The sequence below is a fragment of the Microtus pennsylvanicus genome, chromosome 10 (assembly GCF_037038515.1).
Source record: "Microtus pennsylvanicus isolate mMicPen1 chromosome 10, mMicPen1.hap1, whole genome shotgun sequence".
Classification (NCBI taxonomy): domain Eukaryota; kingdom Metazoa; phylum Chordata; class Mammalia; order Rodentia; family Cricetidae; genus Microtus; species Microtus pennsylvanicus.
This window is the reverse complement of record NC_134588.1, coordinates 5,039,107-5,058,563: the sequence shown is the minus strand read 5'-3', so window position 1 is coordinate 5,058,563 and position 19,457 is coordinate 5,039,107. Positions and strand designations below refer to the sequence as shown.

The 19,457-nt window shown below is 38.7% G+C and overlaps 1 protein-coding gene across 1 annotated transcript in view; it reads right to left on the bottom strand.

Annotated features, from left to right (window-relative positions):
* Positions 1–3,345: 3,345 nt before the first annotated feature.
* Positions 3,346–19,457, bottom strand: part of Vps4b (vacuolar protein sorting 4 homolog B) — a 34,892-nt gene continuing 18,780 nt past the window's right edge. Inside the window, exons 5-11 of the mRNA XM_075987623.1 lie at positions 17,303–17,422; positions 15,111–15,267; positions 14,455–14,603; positions 13,034–13,115; positions 8,335–8,554; positions 6,240–6,380; positions 3,346–4,763 (exon numbers count right to left, since the gene is read on the bottom strand). Of these exons, the coding sequence (XP_075843738.1) occupies positions 4,662–4,763; positions 6,240–6,380; positions 8,335–8,554; positions 13,034–13,115; positions 14,455–14,603; positions 15,111–15,267; positions 17,303–17,422 (971 nt within the window). The 3' untranslated portion in view covers positions 3,346–4,661. The remainder of the gene's footprint in view (positions 4,764–6,239; positions 6,381–8,334; positions 8,555–13,033; positions 13,116–14,454; positions 14,604–15,110; positions 15,268–17,302; positions 17,423–19,457) is intronic.

Below are 19,457 nucleotides of genomic sequence, written 5' to 3'. Positions count from 1 at the left end.
AAACACAAACATTTATTAACAATCATTTTGGGAATTTGGGTGTCGTATTTTCCAAACTGCTCCTTGCTTTTTTAGGGTTCATGGAGAACTTTTGGGGGTTCTTGTTTCATCAAACCACATTAACCTGGAAGGAATCCACAGATTCTCATCTGTGGAAACAAAAGTGGAACCTCTTTTCCAAAACAACATATCCTTAGACCCAAATTCTGAAGTCAGATAACTTTATGTTGATCTAACTTAGCAGTTTCCAGAAACAAATGTTTCACTGTTGTCAAATAATTCAAAAACAGAATATACATAATCCAGACTGTATTTTCCAGCTTTATGTGGCTTATTTTTCTTTACTTCTTTAATCTATGACTCTACTTTTATATTACTTTTACTGTCTCTTTAAAGGCTTCTTTTTATAACTATCCATGCTCTTTCCTCTCTCCCAAGTCTATGTACATTTTAAAACACACTGTGTCTTGTTTAGAGGTCTTTTATGTCTTAATCTGTCTTACTGTGCACCTGAAACTCTTTTCTGACAAGAAGCATTTTAAACTTGTAAGCAGTGTGGTTGTGGTAAACCCTGGAGGCTGACTCCACCTCTCCTGGTCTTTCAATATGGTGAGGTACGTTTACTGCCAGTTCTGGACTGCTAGTGGGAGCTGTGCTCACCACAACTCTGGGAAGTACTGTGCAGCACTGCCCGTGTGAGGATGCTAAGCACCAGGTGTGCTCTTAGCTACTTTCCTCATAACCCAGAGTGGGCATACAAGCACCTGGACCTGAAGTGTGTGGCTGGCCACGTGGCTTAACCCCAAATGTATGGGTACCATTTTGTAAGCAGAGACTGTTCTTTCATTTCCTGGCTTCCCAGACCTGAATAATCACACAGAAACTGATGGAGGAAGGTCATTGGTTAAATAAAAAGAAACTGCTTGGTCCTCATTGGTTAGAAGATAGGTGGGAGGAGTAAACAGAACAGAATGCTGGGAGGAAGAGGAAGTGAGCTCAGACTCTACAGCTCTCCTCTCGGGAGCAGACACCTCAGAGAGACGCCATGCTCCCCGCTCCAGGGAAGATACACGCATGAAGCTCTGACCCAGGATGGACTTAGGCTAGAATCTTCCCGGTAAGACCGGTGCTACAGTTTATTAGAAATGGGTTGATCAGGATATCAGAATTAGCCAGTAAGGGCTAGAGCAAAGGGCCAAGCAGTCTTTAAAAGAATACAGTGTCCGGGTAATTATTTTGGGTAAAGCTAGCCGTGCAGGCGGCCGGGGTGTTGGGGACACAGCCCCGCTGCTCATATTACTACAAGAAACTGTATTAATTACAACACTGTTTGGCCTAAATCTTACATCTTAAATTAACCCATTTATATTATTCTGTGTATTGTCCCAAGGCTGTGGCTTACCGGGTAAGGTTCTGTTCTGGCTTCTTTCTCCTTCAGCAGCTACATGGTGTCTCCTTGACTCCACCTACTCTCTTTCTATATCTCTGTTCTAATTTCCTGCTTAGCTTTACTCTGCTAACCCATTGGCCGAAACACTTTATTCACTATCCAATAAAAGCAATACATTTACAGAAGGCTATCCCACATCATTCTGGTACCTAAAAGGTGAAATGGGAGGATCACTTGAGATTGGGCAATGAAATGAGATCTCATCTCAAAATAAAGAGTCCTACTTTTTCCAAGCCTTAGCTCAACCAAAAGAAACTTATGCCCATGCTTGGCCCCTGGTGCAGTGTGGCAAAGGGTGCTTTTCAGTGTGAGCTGCATTCATCTTGGCATCCTGCCAGCAGAGAATGAACTCAGAAGTCAATTCTCTGTTGGCATATTACACAGTGTCTCTGACTTCTGACTTGGGCAAAACACTGCTGATCATGTGGTGTGCAGCTCATAAAGATGAGCAGCCACAGGGTCACATTTGCTCAGATGATGTCTACCTAAAAATAGATAATGGTGAAGAACCTGGAGCAGAGCAGGTACACACAAGGTCTTTTGCTTTCCTAGACAAAGAACACATGAAGGGCTGGCAAGATAGCTCAGTGCACAGAAGCATTTGCCAGGCAAGCCCGGCAATTTGAACGTAAAGTAAGTGGAGGGAGAGAAGTGGCTCCACAAAGGCATCCTGACGCCCATATGTGCCCCACACATTGGAACAGACACAGAAACAAGACAATGGTTTATGAAGCAAATCCAACCATTCCAGAAGTGTAAAGATAATTAGATTCACAAATAAATCTACTCCAAAAAATAGATTTAGGGAATAGAACAATAACCCCAAGTCACAGCAACACAGAGGTCTTAAGGAATATACAAAAATTCAGTGCCAGGGGCTGAGCATAGTGGTGCATGCCTTTTAGCACATGGGAAGTAGAAGAAGGTGGATGTCTGAGTTCGAGGCCAACATGGTCTACAGAGTGAGTTTCAAGTCAGCCAGAGCTGCATAGTGAGATGCCTATACAGAGTAAAGTGCAGTTAAAGTGTCTGCTTAGCAACACTACTGTATATAACACCTTGTGATATATTCGAATTTGTAGAGAATTTAAATTTGAACTTTGGATCCACAAAAAATTTCTTACTTTCGAGTGTTTAAATAAATTTATATTAATTTTTACTCAGAGACTGACCATGACAATTTATAGATTATTTTCCCACAAACTACATGTGGTGATTTGAATAAGAATGGCCCCTAAATGCTCACGTTTGAATGCTTAGTCATCAGGGTGTAACACTACTTGAGAAGGATTAGTTGGTGTGGCTTTGCTGGCAGAAGTGTATCACTGAGAGTGGGCTTTCATGTTCTCAAAACCCTAAACTATGCCCAGTGGCTTTCTCTTTTCCTGCTGCGTAGATTCTGATGTAGACCTTTCAGCTACTTCTCTATCACATCGACCAACATGCAGCCATGCTCCCCACCATGACAATGGCCTAAACTTTTCAAACTGCAAGCAAGTCCCAAATGTTTTCCTTTATAAGAGTTGCCGTAGTCAGAGTGTCTCTTCATAGCAACAGACTACTAAGATACAACACAAACCAATTCATTTGGAAAGAATTCTGTGTTTTCTGCCAAAATATATTGCAGCTCTCATACAGTAGTTGTTGAAGAGCATATTTTAATTTTCTTTTAAAGACAAGGTCTTGCTGTGCAGCCCAGGCTGGCTTTGAACTCATGAGATTGTAAGTATGCATGTCCACTCTTGAGTCTTCCATATACTTATTAGTAATTATAAATTTTTATCCGAAAAGATATCTATGTGTTTATTTTAATAAATTTATTCTTTTAACCAATTTAGACATTGTCTCCTATGTAGAAGGCCCCCAAAATAAAGAATATACAAGATAGCCAAAAGTAGGTTATAGCAATTTACTTCACATAAGAACAGTATATCTCAGGCCTAGGATTTTCATCAAATATCAACAAAAAGAAATCTGTACAGGAAACCTAAAGGCAATCATATAGTATAGCATGTAAAATGTGCAAATATTCTTTAAAATGCAATTACTGTGTAGCACTCGCAAGGTAGAACTGCATAGCAATTCTAGATATCCTAGTAGTTTTTTGCATGTAGTCAATGCAAATGTCCAAGGCACAACTCAGAGTTGGTACACAAGTGTGTGACACATACACTCAGATCATTTATTTGAAGACATTAAAATAACATGATGCTATGTTTAATGAGACATCAGTTTATCGCTAAAGTTTCATGAAATACCACACTGATAATGTTTGTGTAGCTAGGACAAACTGCTCCCTGAACTTAAAAGTAAAAGACGAGATTCTTGCTTTCCTATATTAAAAAATTACATATATATATATATACACACACACACGTTATACACAGGAAACATCCTAAAATCCAAAGGGAAGCCATTTTCTTATTATTAAAGGTTCCCATTACAATATTTCATAACAATTCCAAAAAAAAAAGTATACTTCTTTGCCACCTCTTTTGGTCAATCTTAGCTACAAAAAGACATTGAAGTAGAGAACTTTCTGCTTCAAGGTGAAGGTGATAACTAGCTTAGAAAGTCTCTCAGTGCACAGTGAAAGGTGTCATGGAGAGAAAAGCCTGTGGCCTGGAGAGGAATCACTTTATCTACACAGGAAGACTCAACCCATCACAAGGTCAACAGGAGCACTGGCTGTGGCACAAACCCCCAAATTCATCATAGTGCTCTGTGCTTTACCGCCCATCCCTGAGAGAAAAGATTCTACCGTTTTTAATTTTTAATAAAGCAATAACTTTACATTGATAAGAATGCTTAAAGATTTTTTCAAGATAATTATCATTAGCATTAGCCCTATTTCAATTTCCTTAAGGAAAAAAAAGGAAGAAACGAAGGAAGGAAGGAAAGACACTGCTCTTTGAAAGAGCGCTCTTAAAAATCCTAAATGCCGCCCACCAAGCCAAGTTCGAGGCTCTCCTCACTGTTTAGTTCTCTGCTGTTTTTCATGCCATTGCTCGCTTCCTTACAGTTTTTGTTAGCTGGAGAATTTAACAGGTAGTGTAGGAAAAAGTAAAACACAAGCCTAAAAAAACACTGAAGGGAGATGTATGATTTCCTGTGTGAAAGTTTTACTGGAAATAATCTGAATGTTATCCAAGAAAGGCAAAATACCTAGAAAAGAGGAAGTGTAGAGTAAACATGTTGTTGCTGCCTTGCACTAGCCTTCCTGACCGAAATCCTCTGTAAACTTTTTTAATTTCAACAAGTCATGCTCATTGACGGTAGGTTTCGTGCTGGACAGAGACCGCAGCATGTCCCACTGTTAAGAGAAAAGAAGAGCATTAATAATGGACTGTGTTGTTAGTATTAATTATTAATTTACAGTTGAATAGGAAAGTCTGCAGCGTCAAATTCCTAAGAGCAAACAAATCCCTTCCTTACTCTTCCTGTGGCCTTCCTGACGCTCATTACCTACTGTAAGCACAGTCCTAGCAGCCTGGGGACCAACACCTTCACAGCCCGCTATAACCTCAGTCCTTCAACAAGAGGTTGTTTCCCATCAAGTGCAACTCAGAAGGAAAATGGTAATTGTACAAAAATTTAATAATTTATTATGATCTCTGTGGAAATTTGTAACTGAAGCAGCACATTCTGAAAGTCTATTAGCTTTTCAATAACAGAAAATCCTCTACATTATTTTAATCCTTCCAATGAAAACTGAAATCTGCATTTGTAGTAACATCACTATATTCCTTTTGAATTGTACTTACTTAACCATACTCCTTTTTACTACAAAAAACACATTTATGTATTATGTAAGTCACTTGGTTTTACTTAAATGAAGCAATGCTTTAGAGTAATGAGAATTTTTTAATTTAAAACTAATAGTGAAACTGAAAATATGCTAATATCAGAAAGTCATTAAAAATAAATAGTTCCTGTAAAATTGTATGACAAATGAAATAAGGAAGCACTCTAAGTTATTGTGAATTCTTCAACGCAGGATATAACACAAAAACTTAAAAATAATCTAATGTATCAAGGACTGCAACAAAAGAGATTTCTGAATAATCAGATGAGCAGCAATGAAACAGAGGCATACACACACACCTACGCCTGCTGTCTGTCTAGGGAGCCATGCAGAGCTTCCTCTCTAGATGCTCCTGGGAAACCTACCACCAACACTCTGAACGGGCAGCTTAAGCAGAAGCTTAAAACAGAGTGTTCATCAGCAACCAAACACTTTTCCAGCGCCCCAGTAATCTAAAGATATATCTTAAAAAAGAAATTTGGTGAGTTACTTTTATTCCTACAGTATAAACATACATAAAACCAAAAATCTTTTAAAAGTCTTGTATAGTATTTGAAAAAAAGGTTCAATGATTTCTGCAGAAAAATTTAAGGGCTGCATTATTTAAACTGTCTATGCAGCTTTAAGAAGTAAAAAAAAAAACCCACAATACTATTTATGAATAGTATCAATCAAGAGTTGATATTTTTGGGTATTTTTAAACATGTAAGATTCAGGGGCAAAACTCAAATTTTATTTAAGTTCTAATAGTATTTTACTCAATATATATGAGAATTTTGTGGACTTATATACTCATATAATTTTGCTTTCAAAATATACCTTTTCAATTAACACAAGTCTCACAACTTTATTACTTTTATATCTAAGCACAATTAATAATTCCTCAAGTATTACATACATGAACCTGATAAAAATCTTTAGCTGGTGTTACAGAAATAAACTATTCTTTGACAAATTAGTGTATAAAGATTTAAAATGTCCTACCATGGAAACAACTGGCTCTAAGAGTTTATCTCCAGGGACATCCATCCACGTCATCTCCACAGCCCCGGCGTCTCCTGGAGAGCAGGGGGTCAGCAGGTCATTTACAATGCAGTTAGGGTCAGCTCTTGAGGGTCCACGGACCTGTAATCACAGTAACTTGAATTTATCTGAATAAATGGAATAAGAATTAAGAGTTTGGTCATTATCAGAAAACCTAAAAATACATTAATTTTTATGTTGTATTAAAATGTTTTCTCCAGGAAAAATAGACTATATAAGGAAAAGATGTTATCATTAAGTTGATTTAAAATGTTTTAGATTTTGGTTGACTTACAATTTTTCTTGATGCATTTCTATAGCTTGATATTTTATACATTAATTTATGCAATTATTGGGATTAAAAAGAAGTTCTGAAAGAGAAACGGTTACTTTTGGCTACCCTTTCTTCTTTTCATCTAATGCATATTATATAGTAGTCACCTTACAGATCAAAACAAACATATTACAAAATTTCCCTAAATTGTTCTTTTCCATGGATGAAAAACTTGTGACATTTTGCAGGACTATTTAACCTTAAAACTACTCAGTATCTATGTCTTTTAACAAAAACTTAAAACAAAAAAAAGACTTCATGTGTGGTGGTTTCAATGGACTGTCCCACACAGTGTTGTGCATTTTAGTACGTGGTTCCCAGATGGTAGACAGTTTAGAAAGGGTTAGGGGATCGGCCTTGCTGAGGAGGTGTGTCACTGGGGGTGGGCTTTGAGATTTCAAAAGCACATGACAAGCCCAGTTTGTCTCTCTCTGCTTACAATTTGCAGTTGAAATGTTAATATCTCAGCTACTGCCCCAGCGCCACGTGGCTTGCCTGCAGCCATGATGGTCATGGACTCACCCTCTGAAACTGTGAGCAAGCCCTCTGCTATAAACTGCTTTGGTCTTGGACATGGTGTCTGTTCACAGTAATACAAAGTAAGACAACATGTAAGAGCTACACTGGGTAGTTTTTTTTGTCAACTTGACCCAAGGTAGAATCATTTGTGAAGAATTGAGAAAAACCTTTTATCAGACAGGCTTATAGGAAGTCTATCAACCATTTTCTTGATTAATGATTTGTGTGGGAGAACCTAGTGGATTGTATCACCTCTGGGCAGATGGTCCTGGTATATGTAAGAAAGGAGTGCCAGGAAGCAACACTCTTCCATGACCTCTGTATCAATTTCTCTCTTCAGGTTCCTGCTCTGACTTCTCACCATGGACTACACTCAGAACCATAAGGAATACACCCTTCCCAACCCCAGACTGCTTTTAGTTACAGTTTACCACATCAACAGAAAGTCAACTAGGACCAAAATAAAGTACTTAGTAATCTCTGTGTCATTTCATGAAACATAACACAGTTAAAACAAGGTTTTAGCAATTTCTAGAAAAAGTACCTTTGCAGCAAAGTTGCATACAAATATTCAAATGGCAAAACATTTGTATCAAATTTATTTCATGATGATTATTAACTTTATTTCAGGATTGGTGTAGGTGTAAAGTACATCTTTTCAGCTTGCTGTGAACACACTCACACGTAGTTTATTTGTATTTATGCCTATCTTTCCTTCCCAGCTGCATGAGATCAGGAGTTTTTGTTTGTTTTTCTCTGTTTACAATCTGGTATGGTGCAAACATACCAGATTCTTCTCCAGATTGCTCTGGCTACCACAAAAGCAGATTCTAAACCATCTGAAAGACCTAGAAATGCCTCAAATCGCTCTATACAAAAACACAGTACTTTAGGACCACTAGAGAAATCCCCACCCCCTCTGGTCTTTTGAAACAAGGTTTCTGTGTATAGCCCTGGTTGTCCTGGAACTTACTTTGTAGACCAGGCTGGCCTTGAACTCACAAGTTCTCTGTCTGCCTCCCAAGCGCTGGGATTAGAGGTGTATACGCTGCCACGCAGAGCGAGGAATTATTTTCAATGCATCAGAAATATATGTATTACATACACCTACTTATTACATTATCATACAACACTGAAGCCATTCCAACTCCTTTGGGAGCTTTACTTTCAAAGCACATGACAGGGTAGACCGAAGTCGCTCACCTTTTTGAAGTGAGTGGCTGACTGAACTTTTCTAACAGGCTGCATAAGAGCATCCCGAACAATGATACTTATGTCTGCTCCTGAATAGCCATCCGTCTTCCTTCCAAGTTCTTGGAAGTCTGCTTCTGTGAGGCTGTTCTGAGTGCTGCCCAAGTGCAATTTAAACATGGCTGCACGGGCATGTGCTTCAGGCAAAGGAATATAAATACGTTTCTCAAATCTTAAAAGAAATTATACAAGTGACATTAAATATATATGCTTAATTTCAATGTAAAATTTGCATTTTTAGAAAAACCACAGGCATTTAGTTAGATATTCTCAATTGTACCAAGTTAGGGTAAACCACACCAGAGTTAAACACCCATAAGCTTTCCAAAATTAATTATTTATTTTTACATACCAGACAGTTTCTCCTCTCTCTTCACTGTCCCATCCCCTCCCCCCACCTCCCTTGTACTCTCCCATCCATTCCTCCTTTGTCTCCATTCAGAAGGAGTAAGGCCTCCCATGGGAGTCCACAAGGCCTGGTAGATCAAGTTGAGGCAGGACCAAGTTCCTCTCCCTTGTATCAAGGCTGGCCAAGGCATACCACTATAGGGAATAGGTTCCAAAGAGCCAGCTCATGCCTCAGGGACAGGTCCTAGTCCCACTGCGGGGCCTCACAAAAGACCAACCTACCAAACTGTCACTCAGATGCAGAGGGCCTAGGTCTAGTCTGTGAGCTCCCACAAGCTCAGGTCAGCTGTCTCTGTGGTGGGTTTCCCCATCACGATTTTGATCTCTCTTTGCTCATATAATCCCTCCTCCTTCTCTTCAACTGGACTCCAAGAGCTTAGCCTAGTGCTTGGATGAAATACCCATGTATTTGAAGTGCAAGTACATATATACACATATGTATATACATGTCAGGGGAGACTATGATATACCAAAAACTAAAATTAGAAGCAAAATAATCAGGAAACATGTTTTGACTGGTTTAATCTTTCACATGCAACTTTTGGATCATTTCTGGCTCAGTTTGCACCTGGGATTTATGGCATAAAGGCAGATCTGTACTCTGAACTTGTGATAAACAGACTAATCATTCATAGTATAAAATAAGGATTACCATAATGCTTGCATATGGAATTTATGGCATAAAGGCAGGTCTTACAGATCTGTACTCTGAACTTGTGATGAACAGAGTAGTGATTCATAATATAAAACAAGGATTACCATAATTCTCTAAATTCAAAATAACGAAACTACTTAAAATCTTAAGGCTAAACATTACATAAATGTAATTACATAAACATTACACAAAATGTTCTTTTCACTATGAGTTCATTCTGAATAATCCTGTACTATACATTATAAGAAGTTTGTCAATAATTTTACTTGTGGTGGCTTGAGGGAGTGGCATTATTAGGTATGGCCTTGTTGGAGGAAGTGTGTCACTGTGGAGGCAGGCTTTGAAGTTTCACATATACTCAAGATACTGCCCAGTGTCACAGACCACACTTTATGCGGCCTACAAGATGTAGGACTCTCAGCTATTTCTCTAGCACCATGTCTGTCTGCATACTGCCATGTCCCTCCATGATAACAATGGACTGAACCTCTGAACTGTAAGCGAGCTCCCTCAATAAATATTTCCCTTAAAGAGTTGCTGTATGGCATAAGAACAGACAGGAGGACCAGTGGAACCAAATAGAAGACCCGGATATCAATCCAGACATCTTCGAACACCTGATCTTTGATAAAGTAGCAAAAAATATCAAATGGAAAAAAGAAAGCATATTTAACAAGTGGTACTGTCATAACTGGATATCAACATGTAGAAGAATGAAAATAGACCCATATCTATCACCATGCACAAAACTCAAGTCCAAATGAATCAAAGACCTCAACATAAAGCCAGCCACACAGAACCTCATTGAAGAAAAAGTGGGAAGTACATTAGAACACATTGGCACAGGGAACCACTTCCTAAATATAACCCCAGCAGCACAGACACTGAGAGAAATAATTAATAAATGGAACCTCCTGAAACAGAAAAGCTTCTGTAAAGCAAAGGACACAGTCAACAAGACAAAAAGACAGCCTACAGAATGGGAAAAGATCTTCACTAACCCCACAGACAGAGGTCTGATCTCCAAAATTTATGAAGAACTCAAGAAATTAGACACCAAAAGATCACATAATCCAATAAAAAAAATGGAGTACAGACCTAATCAGAGAACTTTCAACAGAGGAATCTAAAATGGCTGAAAGACACTTAAGCAAATGTTCAAATCCTTAGTCATCAGAGAAATGCAAATCAAAACAACTCTGAGATTCCACCTGTAAGAATGGCCAAGATCAAAAACACTGATGACAACTTATGCTGGAGAGGTTGTGGGGGAAAAGGGAACACTTCTGCATTGCTGGTGGGAATGCAAGCCGGTACAACCCCTTTAGATGTCAGTGTGGCGATTTCTCAGAAAATTAGGAAACAACCTTCCTCAAGACCCAGTAATACCACTTTTAGGTATATATTCAAAGGATGCTCAATCATGCCACAAGGACATATGCTCAACTATGTTCATAGAAGCATTGTTTGTCATAGCCAGAACCTGGAAACAACATAAATGCCCCTCGACCAAAGAATGGACAAGGAAAATGTGGTACATTAACACAATGGAATACTACATAGCAGAAAAAAAAAAACGACATCTTAAATTTTGCAGGAAAATGGATGGAGCTAGAAAACATAATTTTGAGTGAGGTAACCCAGACACAAAAAGACAATTATCACATATACTCATTCATAAGTGGTTTTTAAACATAAAGCAAAGAAAGCCTGCCTACAAAGCACAATCCCAGAGAACTTAGACAACAATGCGGACACTAAGAGAGACTTACATAGATCTAATCTACATGGGAAGTAGAAAAAGACAAAAATCTCCTGAATAAATTGGGAGCATGGGGACCTTTAGGGAGGATTGAAGGGAAGGGGAGAGGCAGGGAAGAGAGCAGAGAAAAATGTAGAGCTCAATAAATATCAATAAAAATGTATAAAATAAAAATAAAGAGTTGCTGAAGTCACGATGTCTCTTTACAGCAACAAAAAGTCTAACTAAGACACTTGTCTTCATAAAATTCAGGCATTTGGAAGCAGAGAAGAAGCAAGGAGGGACAATTTTTTGCAGACTCACTGTGGCAATGTTTTAAAAAGTTTCTCTTACCTTGACATAGGCTTGTTTTTGGAATCAGGCCACTTTCTAAACCTGCCTACCACAGGTCCTCTGGTGGTACCGGATGCTAATTTAGTATGCTGTTAAATCAACACATGAAGGTGATACAGTAGCACACATGCATGTGCTCTTCTTTTTAATCACCAATTAAGGAATGCTACAGGGAGCTACAGAGCTGTGAAAACTCTATATACTGTTTCTAGAGCTGGTTTCAATTTCACCTTTAAAAAATGACAGAAAATCTTTTGCTGTTGTTTTTAACAGGGTTTATATAGTCTAAGCTGGCCTGAAACTTGCTACATAGCTGAAGATAACCTTAAGTTCTTAGTTCTCCTGCCTTCTTCTAAGTGCTAGGATTGCAGATGACTGCCACTTCACCCAGTAACAGACAAATCTTGTTTGTTTTCCACTGACCACTGTCTTCCTAGCCAAGCATGGTAGCTCATGCCTGTGAACTTAGCACCTACAAGACTCAAGTAGGAGGGCTGCTATGAGTGGAGGCTAGCCTTATCTACAGAATAATGAGTAACAGTAACAAATCATTTTCCTATGGACACCAATATGGTCCCCAGTGGCAGGCCAGCCCATGGACTTCAACATGGCTTCAGAAGGCAGTACAGACTACAGACATCAACATGGCCTTAGGTGGTAACATGGACCACAGACATCAACAAGCTTTCTGATTCCTGCTCTCGCTTACTGTAAAGGGCAAGGGAGCACCTTTTGCAGTGATATTGATGACTGCAGACTCACTGTTAAGGAAATTAGACATAGAAGGCTTCTATGAAAACCCCCACCCCCAAAAGTAACAGCCTAAACAAGATTCCATAGAAGAGAACTCTTATAAATAGGGATAAGGAGCAGGGTGGTGGTGGCACACACCTTTAATTCCAGCACTTAGGAGGCAGAGGCAGGGGATCTCTGTGAGTTCAAGGCCAGCCTGGTCTACAAGAGCTAGCTCCAGGACAGGCTCTAAAACTACAGCAAAACCCTGTCTTGAAAAAACAAAAAATAAAAATAAAAAAATAAGAACTGGGAAGTGAGTGTGATTGGGGTACATTATGTGAAGTTCTCAAATAATCAATAAAAATACTTTGTTTGGAAAAAGAAAAGGAAATCATTTTGCAGAACTTTATATGAAAAATTTTCACTGAGATACAGAACTGTTTTCGTCAATTTTGAAGCATCGTTCCTCCAAAATTTAATCTAAAGTTTAGCATAGTCACCAAGCAATGTACTTTCCAAAGCGGAAGACTCCAGTGTATAGAGTGCTTCTTTGTTATAGCCAGCAAAAAAATAAGTCAAGGCCATTCCTCATCCCCCAACACAAGGGGAGAAAGAGGGCTAGGATTAACTAATAAAAAGGATTCAAAAGTAAAATATTTTTTAAAAGTTATTAGAATAAATTCCTATAAAGGAAAGTGATATTATCACTTAGTGTTACATCAATGATTAGAAATAAGATCTTTATTCTATCATCATACCTCCGCCTAATTGCAGAATCCAGAACCCAGGGTATGTTTGTAGCTCCCAGAACTAAAATGCCATCATTGTCCACACCAACTCCTGCATTAAAATAGGTAACATTTTAAATAATCATTTGATGCTTTCTGTTTTAAAAGTCTCTGGTGTATACTCTCCCAATGTTCCATCTCTCCCCTTCCCATTAGTTCCCTTTGTTTCCTGAGGCAGTTTCTTCTACTTTCACAGCATATAGATACATATAAGTTTATATTTCTCATAAAATCTACTAACTACATATATGAGAAAATATGATAGTCTTCCTGAGACTTAGTTTGCTTAAGTTATAGCCATTGTTATGTAAACGCATCTAAAAATTCCATTGTGTACAAGCATGCACACAATCAAATGTTTTTAATCTACTTTCCATGACATATTTATGTTCCATTAAGAAATCCAGTGCTTTATGTAATACTGAAGTACTTCATCTTCATCTTTACAAACACTACAACTAATCAAGAACCACACCACTCAAGTACCAACCATACTGTCCAAAAAAGCAAATTTCCTAGATTATGGGCAAATACTATTAATATTCTTTTCAAAATATTCTTTCATAAAGCTCCTGGTACATGAGTAGCTCTTTATTTATTTATTTATTTTTTATTGAGAAAAAAAAATTTCCGCCTCCTCCCAGCCTCCTACTCCTTCCTCCTCCCCCCTCCCCTCCCCCTCCCTCTCCAGTCTGAAGAGCAGTCAGGGTTCCCTGCCCTGTAGAAAGTCCAAAGTCCTCCCCCGTCCATCCTGGTCTAGGAAGGAGAACATCCAAACTGGCTAGGCTCCTACAAAGCCAGGACATGAAGTAGGATCAAAACCCAGTGCCATTGTCCTTGGCTTCTCAGCAGCCCTCCTGGAAACAACCTAGATGTCCTTCAATGGAAGAATGGATGAAGAAAGTGTGGAATATATAAAAAATAATGACTTCTCAAATTTTGCATGCAAATGGATGGAAATAGAAAATAGTATCCTGAGTGAGGTAACCCAGACCCAAGAAGATGAACAAGGGATATACTCACTCATAATTGGGTTCTAGCCATAAATAAAGGTCAGTGAGTCTATAATTTGTTATCCTAGAGATATAATCTCTTTACTAATAAAATGTGAATCCTGCAGGGTAATTACAAAAGTGATACATTCATGCAGGGAGTGGTGGTGCATAGCTTTACTCTCAGTGCTTGGGAGGCAGAGCCAAGCATGGGTATCTATGAGGCTAGTTTGGTCTATGTCAGGAGTTAAAAGGCCAGCCAGAGATACATACTGAGAGCCTGTCTCAAAACAAAAATAAGAAGGGCAATAACAGTATTTTAGAGAAATTCTGCTTAAATTCATTTCTGCTAGTGGTTAAACAAGAATCAGAAGCTACCTTAAAAACCAGTAATACTACCTTGCATTTGAACCAGGAATTCGGTCTTAATTCTCCGTGCAGCTTCACTTTCATTTTCACTCCTCGAACCACACAGAGAATCAATCTCATCAATGAAGATAATGGAAGGCTTATTCTCTCTGGCAAGCTGGAATAAGTTCTTAACCAATCTAAAAATAAGAGTAAAAAAAGCTTTTGGTTTCTAAAGAATACAAAAGGACCACAACAAGGAGATATACCAATATTATAAGAACCACAAAGACTAAAGGCCTAATCACATTGCAGGGGTAAAACACAAATTACAACCAGATACTAGATAATTCACTGAATTATATATACACACAGACATATGCACACGTGCACGCACACCCATTTACAAGTACATACATATATATGCTAGCTTTTCTCCTACAAAATAAATTCCCAGCTAGGTACTGAGCTTGACAGAGAAATGGACACCTACATTATACTCCTTCCCTGAGTCTGTAGCAGTGGTATACGGAACCTACTAATGCAGGCTGACAGAGTGACTAGGTACTGAGCTTGACAGAGAAATGGACACCTACATTATACTCCTTCCCTGAGTCTGTAGCAGTGGTATACGGAACCTACTAATGCAGGCTGACAGAGTGACTGACACCAGGAACCAGAGCAAAAACTTGCAATGCACCACTTACTTTTCACTTTCCCCTAGCCACTTAGAAACAAGGTCAGAGGAAGATATTGAGAAAAATGTTGAGTTGTTTGCTTCCGTTGCAACAGCTTTGGCTAAATAGGATTTCCCTGTTCCTGGTGGTCCAAATAATAGGATTCCTCTCCACGGTGTCCTCTTTCCTATATGTTGTATTAGAAAAATAACATGAGAATTTCAAGACTATTCATTTCAGTTACTGCAGACATTGCCCACACTGAAGAATCTTATAAAAGGTTTTCACTTGAGAGCTATCAGTAAGATTAAGAAGGCAGTTTAAACCTGATGAGTCTAAGGTATGTCTTGAGTGTATATGACCTGTCTTTTATAAAGACATCAATCTAAAACACATTTACAAAAACACTGACCTCCGAATAGGAAGTTCATTTACGTCCTCACTCATCTGTTCAACCGAAGTATGAAATCCACTATGCATGATACAGATAGAGAAAAGGATCTCTGCTCCCCGGGCACAGAAAGTTCAGTTAAAGGTCCTGTTCAACACTAGACTAATGCAGGAGAATCACAACCACAGAGCAGGGGCAGCTGTAAAGCCTGGCTTCTAAGTATCCGTCACCTATGGAGGATGACAATATGCTACACTCAGTCTGGAGGACTTATGAGTTCTAAGGAATTCGTGATTTACCAGAAACAGGCTACTGTGACAATCAGCGGCTTCAATAATTGGGCAATGATATAAGAAGGTATCATTGTAGATCCTACTTCTGCTTAAATGAAACAAAGAGTAGGGGGATTAATTTACTGTGCCTTAATTTGGCTAATCAGCAATTACAGTATTTTCTAAAATATAGCGGGCTACATAGAATTATATAATATGAATTTTAAAAGAATCCACATACAAGCTGCAGATGGGCACCTCCTGTCCGCAGCAGAACCATCCCTGAACGGCTGATGCAGAAACTAAACAATACCATCTTGATTATGAAAGGCTTGCCTTTCCCTTCTATTCTGCTTTACACTTTTAAACGCACACACCTGTAGGGCAGCAGTGCCCTGAGTGGGGCACTTGGTACACAGAACACTGGAAGGATAGGAAATGGTATTAGGTAGTGTATACTTTTTATTTAAGTGATTACCTCTTAAATGTATGTTAAATAGATGCTATTTTTTTTCACTCATGGTAAACAATAAGTAGTTTTAAAAATAATTATAATCAAGTAAAAGTAAATGAGAAAATTTCAAGTTCAAATACAGGCAACATCTCTGTGTATGAACTGTATGTATGTCACACCCAGAGTTCAACCAGATTTCTGAGCCTTCACAGCACTACAATGCTAACTTTTATAGTATCTGTTTTATACCCTTGAGATTGGGCTGTAAGCAATGCCCTGGAATTAAGGAAGTGAGATGCAGCCCACAGATTCTTTAATCTACCTCCTTTCTGTGACATCACTGTTTGAACCTGCTCAGTTTGCAGCCAACATCACAATGTGTTTTCTACACAAAGCAGCTTGTTTTCAAAGTGAAAAACCTCTGTGTGTTAGACTGTGGGTACAGTCACATCACAGACACGACCATTAGTCACAAAAAGAACAATGTAAAACCGTCCTGCACAGCAAATATCACTTACGCTGAAACTAGAGCTGCTTGGGCTAGCTCCAGGAGCTGTGGTCAGCAAAGCCCTCTTCACAGTGTAAGAAGTGCTCTCTGTTCCTAGCGGATGTGCACCATCCCAGGCAGTTACATAACTCTTAAGTCCCCATTTAAAAAAACTAACAGGTGACTACTGTACAAACTCAGATAAAACTCAGAAGATATATATATATTCCCTAGCACTTACTCGCATTTTAAAGCCAACATATTTACTTAATATGGAATCACAGTCTATGTTTTTATAACTTGCTTTCTGATCATTATAATAGATGTGGACAGCTTTTGGTAAACTATCATATAGATTTACATTTATTAATAGGGCTATATATACTACATTGTATTGTGTTTGTAGTATTCCAATGATTTGTCATAAGCCCCACTGACAATCAGATTATTCTGCAATGTATACCTGAAATATAGACACAGAAAGGAACATCTTTGTAAAAATAGTTTACTACATCTAAATGTCAATTCAAGATAATTCACATATTGGAGACATGAATTCACAATGCTCTACCTTAATCACTAATATGTTTGAAATAAAACTGTTAGAAGCCATTTTACCTGTAAATAGATGAGGAAATTTAATAGGCAGAATCACAGCCTCTTTAAGTGCTTCTTTGGCTCCTTCAAGACCAGCAACATCACTCCATTTTACATTTGGTCGCTCTATAACAATGGCACCTACAAAATAATGGGTCATCTTTAAATTGAGAAAGACTAGTGCAGCAAAGTTAGAAAGCCACATTTAAAAAGTACACTGTAAACTTCAATGTTTTCAGTACTATGACTCTCTGTGAAGTAGTGTCATGAGGAAATTGTTAGAAATCACCAGGAGGCAAGAACTTAGGTAGTTTGCTAGGCAGCTATGGACAGGACTCAATGCCTAAATTTCTGCTCCCTTATTAGTGAAATGAAAATAGAACTACCTGGCCAAACCACACAGACGGGTTAGCACATGGATCAGGTGACACTGAGTATGAGAGCTGTGTGGGCTCTGGACATCAATGGACTCATCCAGTGGGTCTAGCTTACTATTTCTCTTGTTAACTAACACTCTCCGTTAGAATACCAGAGAGAATGCTTCAGTGATTTTAGCTAAAAATAGAAAGACAGGAGACAAAATAAGAGGAAAGACAGAAGGAATGGAAACGAGAAAGAAAGAGATAATGGAAAAGACAAGCATGCCCTTAAAGACCTGCAATTTCTTGAGATTTGCAAAACTGTCTATCTGGCTTTTAAACAAGACCATTAAAAAAAAAGCAATTAACAAAGTTACTTAAAGGAGTGTTTCGTTTCTCAGAGTAGTGCATTAAAAAACTACAGAAACTGTTCCAGTACGAGTCCAAGAAAAATATCCTGTAATTATTTGAAGAAACCTCTAGTTATTTTCATGAAAAGCCTTTTCAACTTTCTAGTACACAGGAACTGCTTTACTTTAAATCACGAAACAGTCTAAAAAGACGAGAAGTAGCCACTCTGCTGGGGAATGGCTCAGTCATCCAAGTCCACATCATGTCCCCAGCACTCATGTCTGTAACTCCAGCTCTGCTGGGGAATGGCTCAGTCACTCTGCAGGGGAACGGCTCAGTCATCCAAGTCCACATCATGTCCCAGCACTCATGTCTGTAACTCCAGCTCTGCTGGGGAATGGCTCAGTCACTCTGCTGGGGAACGGCTCAGTCATCCAAGTCCACATCATGTCCCAGCACTCATGTCTGAACTCCAGCTCTTGGGATGTGGAGTGCAGACACGGGGAGATCCATGGGTTCACTGCCCACCAGATGAGCTCCAGGTTTAGTAACAGCTTGTTGCAAAAACTAAAGAAGAATGATCTAGGATGGCGCTTGAGGTCAACCTCTGGCCTACACACACACACACACACACACACACACACACACACACACACACACACAAATATACACAAAACAAGATGGCAGGTAGTTGTTCAAACAGAACAGACACCTTCACATACATGAATCACTAATCATGAAATACTTTTAAACCCAATTTCTTATTGTTAAAATTACTACCTACGCATCTAAGCCTATACTTAGTAACTTTTCCAAAGTACAAAAATCTTTAATTACTAGGCTAAAATTGAATAAAAGTAAATTTTGCTTCATAATAGTTCAGTGTGATACAAGAAAGTCAATGTGCATTATATAGGTTCCACTAACATCAGTAACATCAAAAAAAAGTCTATACCACATGATAGGGCTTCATTCATTAAATGAAGGTAAGTTCTCTTTCTCCATGTATATCATCTGGCTAATGCAAGATTTTCATTTAATCTAACACCACGAGAAGCTAGAACAATTCAGTTGGTAAAGGGCTTGCCAAACAAGTGTTGAGAACTGGAGCTAGGATTCCCAGCATCCACATGTCTGTGTGCCTGAACGTGATTCCTTCATGTGGGGGATAGAGAGGATCTCTGGAACGAGTTGGCCAACGAGACTAGCTGAATCAGTGAACTCTGGGTTCAGCTGAGACTCTGCCTCAACACACAAGGCAGAGAAAGCTCAAGAACACAACAATCACTGGCTTCTACAAATACACACATACATATACCCTTCCCAACATGCTATGAGTTCTAACACACAGGAACATGCATTTACACACACACAGACACAGACACACACACACACCCTACCCTCTTGCACCAAGCATGCATAATATATCCACTCACATTCCACTCTTTTTTTTGTTGGCAGGTCTC